Source organism: Thunnus thynnus, chromosome 23 (genome assembly GCF_963924715.1).
Source record: "Thunnus thynnus chromosome 23, fThuThy2.1, whole genome shotgun sequence".
NCBI lineage: Eukaryota > Metazoa > Chordata > Actinopteri > Scombriformes > Scombridae > Thunnus > Thunnus thynnus.
The window spans coordinates 17,935,638-17,945,140 of record NC_089539.1 but is presented as its reverse complement, the minus strand read 5'-3'; the positions used below and the strand labels follow the sequence as shown (position 1 = coordinate 17,945,140).

Below are 9,503 nucleotides of genomic sequence, written 5' to 3'. Positions count from 1 at the left end.
TGACATAATCTTCAAGACAAACTGTATAAAATTGAAGATGGACGATCCCCCCGGTGCTCATAGCCCTCTCTCTGGCCTCCTTTTGTTTTTATATATCCTTCCTGTGATGGAGAGGGAAACTCTCTGTTCTGTGTCTTGTTTGGACTCCCGTTGTAAGACCCCGCACTTTGTTAATCAATGGACATTCCAGCCTATATCCCCCCTCCTCCTCTTCCTCCTCCTCCTCCTCCTCCTCCTCCTCCTCCTCCTCCTCCTCCTCCTTCTCCTTTTGTCAGTTATTCCTTTTACTTCCTATTCTCTCTTGTCTGTTGTCGGCTCTCTACACCATTTTTATTTGTTTTAATCTAGTGGCTCATTATAGCAAAGAGAAAGCTTTTTGTATAGAGAAAAAAAAACACAATTATTTTTTTTATTCCTCTGTCTAACAACAAATATCTGTTCACCGCTGCAGATTCAGAAAAGACCCATTTCTGGGAGCCTGCCTCACTGGCCCAGGAGGCTGCACTCGTGCGTGTTTGTATGTATGTATGTGAGCGTGTGTGTGTGTGTGTGTGTGCTTGCGTGTGTGTTATAGGGTGTGAAGGAGTATGGCTGCCTAGTATGACATCCAGAGGAGGGAAGTGTGCGTGAGAGATTTCGTATAACGAGTGCTCGTAGCCTTCTGAGGTAGGCAGAGTGGTCTCGCCCACAGGTAGGATGTTAGCGGTTTATTTTTGAATATCAATGGTTATTTGTAGAAAGTGTAATTTAATGTATAGGTGGTTACTCCAGCTTTCACCAGGAACAGGTTGTAAATATTCGCTTCTTTTCTTTTCTATGCTTGTACAATTCGCTCCCATCCCATTTTGAAATATGGTTGTAAATACAAACGCTCTTCTTGGCAAAGCTGAATGTTTCTGTGACTGTAGCATTATTTTTATTTTTTTTTTTTTCCCTCTCTGGACTCTTCAACTTTGTCTTTTTTTTTTTTATTATTTGTGTGTGTGAGTGTATGTTTGTGTGGAGGGGAGAAACTCACAGACACTGCACTGGTTGGCTATTTTCATGGTTCATTATAATAAATCACTGTAATGACAGTTTTATACCACTTGTCGTGACATGTGTCTCTGGGAACTTTTGTGCCGCCGTGTCCTCTTTCAGCTTCTTTGACAAATATCCGCTCAGCTTTTCTGCCTTTTGTGAGAGAGACGAAGGGAAACATTCAAGGCTGCTGCTGAGATATACCCTTTGAGAGATGATCAAGGCCGATTCTGTTTGGGAACAGCAAATTTGTAGTGCTGCACACGTTTGTTGGACAGTGCTGTTAATAACTCTGCTGATAAAACGTTGACCCTGAGAAAAGTGCTTCAATGCATAAAATAAAGCTGAAGGATACAGAAAAGTAAAGGCAATATAAACAAGAAGAATAGGGGCAGTACAAAGAGTTTTAATAACACAGCTGACGGTTAAAGCTGGAAAAACCTGCTTTAGTAATTTATAAAATCGCATAAACGCTTCACATAAAGCTGTCAAGGACTGAGCTTCAAGTAGCCATATTTGTAGTAGATGTTTAGCCTTGTGAGAGATCTGTAATTAATTGTATTTTCTTGAGCAATTTGCAGATATTTAACGGTTGATTTTTAAGGACATTTTACAAAGAGGTTGGTTTAGTTAACTTTTCAATGTGTAATTTTGTATAAAACTACATATTAACATATCAGATTGTTTCTTAAAAACTATATAATGAGCACATTTTCCATCTACTACCACATCACATAAACCTTTTAAAGAAATGTCCTAAAAATTAACAGTTACACAGCAGCTACTTTTAGGAAATTATTCAAAAAACCTAACTTGCTAATATATCATCTGATACATGAAACTACACACTGAAAACTAAGTATTTTGTCTGTTAAAGAATTGTTGAGTCTATTAAGAATTTTTGCAATTTAACTACATATGAGCCCATTTATAATGAGCAATGACCAACTTAACACTTTCAGTCAGTTTTTTCTTATAATTTGTACCAAAGCGCACCACCATCTCTGTAAAATGTCCTAAAAAAAATACCTGCAAATTACTAAAACATTTTTAGGAAATAAGTATAAAATTAAGGGACGTGTAAAATAACCTGTTACCTTAAATGATGAAAAGTAAGTTCAACAACATAGAGCTTTTTCTCTCTTTGAGTCTAAAATGGCCACAAGTAGCACTCAGATCCTTCACTCAGGAGAAAGTGCTCCATTACAAGTAAATTACGCCTGCAAATCTAAAGGTAATATCAGCAAAAAACTGTACACACTAAGTATCAAAAGTAAAAGTACTCATGCAGAATGGCCCATTTCAAAGTTATATTATTATGTTTTGGGGTTATTAGTTGTGCATTAATATGTTGAAGCTGTCAAGATGGAACAAAATCAAACTACTTTATACACTGTTGGGTAGTTAAAGCTATAACAGTACATCATATTAGTTAATATTTGTTGTATGTCTCTCTGAAATGCAGTTCTTTAAAATTATACTTGAGTTAAATGACAGAAAACCTCTCGACCTTTTCTCCGACGCCTCGGAGGATCTAAAAACAAAATTAGGAGCAAAGTTGTCTCCTAATTTAAAATCCATCAGTTGCGTTTTCTGGTGTATAATGAGCATTACAGCCTCACGGGGCCGCTAGAATAGCGATAAGCTTTTAGTCTCGTTTAAACAAAATGACTAATTGAAGCCTTGTAAGCTCATCTAACACACACTGTAATTTCTCTCGTTAGAGGAGCGCAGCCCCCCTGTAGGCCGTTAGGATTCATGCGAGCAGATGGCCTCGCATATCTCTGCCTTTTGATCCCGGAGCCTCTGTGCATGTCAGAGCTGATATTTTCCATCTCGGGCCGGTGTTGGCGAGTCCACTGGGTCCTTTAAATGATCACGATGCCGCTTCTGCCCTTCAGTGTGTTTCGTAACGAGCGTCACAACCTCCGCTCACCTTCTGAATTTAACCTGGAGTGAGATGATCTCCCTTCAGCCCTCTCTCTAACTGTGAGTAGTTCATGAATTATTTTCTAAAACAGTAATGTTTGGTACACGTTTTCTGACATCACAGCTTCAGTTTATGGTAAGAGATCAAGCTGATTGCCCAAAACCCATCATGAGCCTATTCTGTACCCTTTTAAATATACATTTCTTATGATTTTGCAGAATAAATTCTTCCTAATACAGGAAAACTACAACTTACTCTGTTAACTGAAGATAACAGTCACTTCAGCTGAGAAAGCATCAAGGTTAAATGTCCTTTACTGGCTGTTTTTGAATGAGTTGCATTGTTAACACTTAAAGCTCTTACTGTACAGTATATCAGCACATTCATCTATACTACAGTTCATCTTATTTTGAAAGGAACGAAGAAGAAAGAGTGGAAGAAAAATAACAACTGCTGCGCCTCATCCTCATTAAAACTTTCATCTCTTAATGCCTCTCGGTGAAAATGCATTAGAGTATTGACCACGCTGAAATAATCCTGTGTAAGTTAATGGCCAAAAGTATCTGGACAAGCAAACATCACACCCAGATGTGGCTTTTGAGCATCTCCTGCCAAAAATCATGAGCTTAATCTACTGCCGTAATGTCTCTCACTCTTCTGGGAAGGCTCTCCGCAACCTCAACTCAGAAAAGCAAACTCTGTAGACAGCAAAGAGCCTTCCTCAGATTGTCGCCACAAAAAACAGAACATCAGCTTTAGAGTTACTAAGCATCAGTCTCTCTTAAAAGATAAATACCCGACGATGAGTGAAAAACCCAGAAAGTTGTGTAACGAAACCAGTAGCTGGAGGCCACCTGGAGAGGAAATTGAGTTGCAAACTTGGGAAAAGGGTTAAAATTCTCTTTTTATCCTTCAGTGGACAGATTTCTTTTCCACATCCAAACAAGAGTCTTTGAGGATTCTGGAAATACCTTCAGAACAGTGGTAGGTCAGGCATAAGCGACTGACTTAAGAGGTTCCTAACATTTTTCGTTTGTTTACAATGTCTATGAGTCACAAGCAGTTTAACCAAAGTGGTTTTCCCCCTCTAAAATGTTTTCTTTTTAATGGCTTTGGAGGCCTGGAAGGCGTAATCAGTCTGTGATTTCACAAGAAAGAAAGAGGTATTTGAGAAAAGTTGGGAAAACATCACCGTATGACCCCGCAGATTTCTTTTTTACGAACCAGCTGAGGTTTCCCAACAGCCAGTTTGGGAACCACTGGTTTAAAATACCATTTCATGCTGCAGCGTTAAGATTTCCCTTTAATTGAAACTGTAGCTGTGAAACTGCCCTAGACCCAAAAGTAGAACAGTATGTGCACATACTATCATTTTAGCCCTTTAAACAGAAAAAAAAGTGATGTTTTTCATTTCTTTATTTTATCTCACATGATGTTTCAGAGTCAAACTTTCATTTTTCTGTCTTTCCACGTTGCTCATTTGGACACACTCTTACAGAAAAGGGTTCAACATTTTTGTCCTTGTCTGGTCATGAGCTTAAGAGAGGAGGGAGGGGGCAGGGGGGGGAATCGTACCCACACCTTTGGGGGGAAAAAGGAATGTGACTGATGGAAAGTACATTGAGTCCTTGTTATGTTATCTTTTTGGAGTTGTGTTTGAAACTCAGTAAGACAAACACCTCTGGACTCCTTCGGGCTCGACACGATAACACTTTAAAGTAAGAAGAGGCACGTTCACAAGGATGATGTCGCTGTGTGACACTTAATCCTACTTTGTGTGCCAAGAAATAGCCATAGCCCCATATCCCATATAAAACGGTGAATTTCCAATTTTTAGCGCAGATTAAACAAACCAGATGTTAATTAGTGGGCTTTAGAGGTGCTGGTTGGTGGATTTTGTTTACCTGTTCCCAGTATATTTTCTAAGATAATCAACAGCTGGCTAACAGACAGAAATGAGAGTAGTATGGATCTTATTTCACTGCCAGAAGGTGAGTACGCATATTTCTCCCAAGATGTCGAAGTTTTGCTTTAAAGTTGTTGAAATGTATACATTAAATTTTAATGTAACTTTGACTCATCATCATTCCTTATCTGTGTAATTCCTTTTTTTTTTTTGTATAGCTGGGAAAGAGAGAAGAATGACAGAAAACAGCCACCAGAGGGTAAAACTCATCCAGCCGCAGCTTATAACCCAGCACAGCCGTCCTTTAGTACTCCACAATACTGCTAGATTACAAGATACTGTATGGCACACACCAATAATGGACCAATAGCTTGAACATTTCAAAGTGCACATTTCAAAGTCATGACAAAAGTACAGGGACGTAATCATCAACATATAGCTATACACAGATACAGACTTGGTACATTTTCGCCTATTTAGTGCTTTTTATTTTTAGTTGTCACCAGCAGAACCTCTATTTTTTACTACCTCTGATACTATCACATCAAACATTTAATTATAACAAAACAGTTTTCTGTTTGTATATCCAGCATGTTGGTTTCGAAAAGGTCACAACCTGTAATTTTCTCAGTCTCTCCACTCACCTTCAAATCAGTTCAAAGTCACATAACGTCAAAGCCGAACTCCTGTGCAGGGAGTTTGTTATACTACGCCGCTGACTTGATAAGAAAGACGATCTGACAGCTTTGACCTCAAGTCTGTTAAGTCCTTATTTGTGTCGGTCAAAGTCTGGTTAATTTGTTGTGATTTAATTCGATTTGATCGGCTGCCGCTCCTTGGTGTTTGTCCAACAAGTGTCCTGGAGCTGATTTACCACAGTCTTCTTCTCTGCACACCAGCGGCACCGTCCTCACATCCAACACGGAGAACGTTTCAGCTTCAACAACTCGAGGGGTTGGGGGGGGGGGGGGGGGCGAGGGGGATGAGATGACGCAGTGACGAAACCAACACAGGAAAACTCTTGACAAAGTCTGTTTTTGAGAATTCGTTCTGCAGAAATAAGCAGTCTGGGATGAATGAGAAGGGTAATTTTACAGAGGGGCGTCCTGGTCTCTCCGCAAAAACAAGGTTGTGTGGCCTCTTCCAGACCTCCTTTTTTTTTCTTTTTCTTTGATCTGTTCTTTCCCCACACATCAGCATCTGCATCCCAGCCGCAAGCTGGACCAGGAGAGGGAAGCTGGATCCTCAAGTAACATCACGTCAAGGCAGCGAGACCTGCAAGGCAAGAACAAAAATACTGTAAAAAATCTGTTTTTAATGTAGTTTAGAATAGTGAAGAATAAATACAGAGCTGTTATTCCCTCCAGTTTGCACTTCGTATAATTGATTAAACTTAGTAAATAGCCTCAAACTTCTTTGCTTTCCATGTTTGCAATTCTTGTCGTATTTTTTTTTTTTTTTCTGTGTTTTTAATTTTAAGTTTTCTGCAGAAATTTTAAAGTAGGTGAAGGCTCCATGGAGTATTCCTCTCCCACATCCTCCATTTATTATAAAAATCAACTTCTGCACTTAAATTAAACACACACTTATGCTTTTATTAAACATTCACTCACTGCAAAAGCATCTCTAGCAATATTTAGAGGAAAACGTTGACCTTGTTCTTCTAATCGTTGGATTCAGATTCATTAATACGGCATCAGCTGCATTAATGAAGACCAATACAGATATATTAACGTTACGGAAGGCGCCTGTAGATACAGAACAAGCTTTGATATGCTAAATCTGCCACCATTATGTGTGATTATAATTACCATGGTGATTATTACTGCTATTTATTTTGAATATATTAAATTACTCGTTGATTCATGTAAAACTAGTAAAATGAAATGAAAAATATTACAGTAAACATATCATATCTGCACTAACCAAGAAAATTAATCAATGAGAAAGAGATCCCAAAGTTTAACAGAGATATCTAATATATTTGAATTTTGGGGATATTGGTGTAAAAAGATAATTTACAATATTTCCATTTGATGCAATGGTTCAGCAACAGTAACTGTTAAACAGAAATTACACATGACAGGCTTTATTCTGATGTACTTGACTTAATATATTTAAATTAGGCCCTTTATGGTAAAAAAAAATATAATAACATTTCAATAACGTAAGAGGATTTAGCAAATCTCCACCAGGATTATTTTCCTGGGAGTGTGGTTGGATTTGAAATAGCATTTAAATCATCATAAAACGAGATGAGATTTACAAAAAAAATATCATTTAACAATTAAAATGTGGGGGGAAAAAATAAGAAAATGTCAGGTTTTGATGGAAAGTCAAAAGATTCTGGAGGAATTTGGATTCTTGACATCAGTGTTCATAAAATTGTTGCTACAGACCTGGTTGGAACAAGCTGATATTGTTAAAAAAGACTTTTCCAACTTTAAAGTGACTTTATGGGAAATAAAAGGGGAAAACTGGATAATAAAGTGTATTGTAACAGGAAAAACCTTAATAAAATGCACGATTGTTAGTATTTGTGGTAGCAGTAGCATCCAAAATCAAAAGCAAGCTGTTGCTCTTTGAATTTTCCTACATTTCCCAAAATTCCCTTCAGTCAGCTGCTTTAAAGACACCATCATTCGCTCTGACCCAGTGGAGCAGGTGGAGTCTGACCACAAGTATAAAAATAATCACTCAGTAAGACCAGTTACACAACAATATCTATTTAAAGTTTGCTATCGTTAGCTAACATTAGCTGTCATAAGCTACCGGTCATATCAGACCAAGTAAGGCTTTAACCACAAAACCCTGCGTGTATGTAAACGAGTGACAATTTGTTTTATTGTTTATGAATTAAACTTTCAATTTATAAGAGGAACAAGGTCAATTTACATGCTTTAAAGGATAATCTGATAATTTTTTTTTTTTTTAAATCTGGGATAAAGTGGGTTGTAATGGTGGGAAAACACATGATTCAGTCTACAGTAGTACAGTAATAGCATCAAATTAAAGATTGATGTCAATAATTTCTCACATTTGCTACAATACACTCTTATAAGATCCTTACCTGTGTGTGTGTGTGTGTGTGTGACTGCTTTACTGTTACCACACATTATATGGCATTATTACCCGTCTCTGTGGGGAGAAAAGAAGGAGAAAGAAAACCGTTAAGTGTAGAAAAGGATTATGTACTATTATTAACCAGCAGGTGGCAGTATTACATAAAACTAATAGTCTTCTCCTTTAAAGGAACAACAGCTGCAAATTAAACCATCTCCCCCCCCACTTCCCCTCCCCTTTTTTTTTATGTTTGAGGATTCTCACTCGGACAGGTGTCACTATCCATCCTGCTGAGTGACGGGACAAGAAAGCATCTCATTAAACTGCATGTGGAGTTTGATAAATCCCCTGATTTTCACTTTCAATCTCATGTTTCATATTTCATCTGCCTCCCTCTCTCTCTCTCTCTCTCTCTGTCCATGTCTTGTCCTCCCTTCTCTGGTCCCTCAGTTGATAATGGCTTCTTCCTCCCAGTCACTTTGCTTATACGAGCTAACAGGCGACTGTGTCCCGGCTGATAGGGTGGCTGTGATTCATTTAGACAGGCTGGCAGCAAGCTGTGTAAACAGCCATTAGTAATTCATGACTCTGTCCAGCATCCCCCCGGGCTTCAATTAACCCCTTTGCTTTTGGTGCATCCTTTCTTTCTCTCTCTCTCTCTCTCTCCTGTCACCCATCTTTCTCTCTGTGTCCCTCTTCGCTCATTTCCTTTCATCTCCACCCTCCTCCTCTTCATCTATATTCTCTCCCTCTCTCCTTCTTGCAACCTCGCCGTTTAAATCATTCTCTTTGGGGTCCGAGTGCAGTTGTCATCTCTCCCAATCAAAAATAAATAAAATTAAAAAAAAAAAAATCACTAACAGAAGCCAGCAAAAAGCAAGCGGAGCAGGTGGTGTATAACATCCATCTAATGTATGCAAAGTAATAACTTGTGCATGTGAAATTATGCAAAGAAATCTTGAAGGACACAAGGTATGCGTTTTGTTTTTTTGTTTTTTTTTAAATTTTCAAGCTGCTGGTGGGATGTGTGACGTCTGTGATGACTGCTGCCTCATTATTGTTATCAAGCTTTAATGAAAAAGCCAATTAAGCGCATAAACGTAGCAAAAAGTTGTGGACTCGAGTAACAAATTTGATTTTTGACAAAACAAAAAAAACACTTGTAAATCACTTTGACTTTACTTGGACTTGAGCCACATGACTTCAAATACTTACAGTGTATTACACTCCGCAGCCAAAAGTGGAATCAAATCTTGGCTGGACAAGCAGCGTATTCAGAGACAGAGCAGACATTCAGGCTGGTGTTCAAATTGATTTTTTAATAAGTTCTGTAGCATTTGCTTTGTTTTTTTTTTGTTTTTTTTTAATAGCCTGGATCTCATTTAAGGTTTAATTGCACCACGCTACTACTGCACCTTTATTGTTGTCTGGCAAACTGTCTCTTTTAAAGCTGCTATTTGAATTATCATGAAATGGGTTTGGAAATGTAATACATTTATAAACTATTAGCTACTGTTATTGTTTCCATTTTGAAATGACATTAAATCTGGTGGTTATTGCTTGTTCAAGTCTTTACTTGGGACT

At 38.1% G+C, this 9,503-nt stretch overlaps 1 protein-coding gene across 1 annotated transcript in view; it reads right to left on the bottom strand.

Moving 5' to 3' along the window:
- Positions 1-4,351: 4,351 nt before the first annotated feature.
- lhfpl3 (LHFPL tetraspan subfamily member 3) overlaps positions 4,352-9,503 on the bottom strand; it is a 44,518-nt gene continuing 39,366 nt past the window's right edge. Inside the window, exons 3-4 of the mRNA XM_067581871.1 lie at positions 7,927-7,994; positions 4,352-6,131 (exon numbers count right to left, since the gene is read on the bottom strand). Of these exons, the coding sequence (XP_067437972.1) occupies positions 7,972-7,994 (23 nt within the window). The 3' untranslated portion in view covers positions 4,352-6,131; positions 7,927-7,971. The remainder of the gene's footprint in view (positions 6,132-7,926; positions 7,995-9,503) is intronic.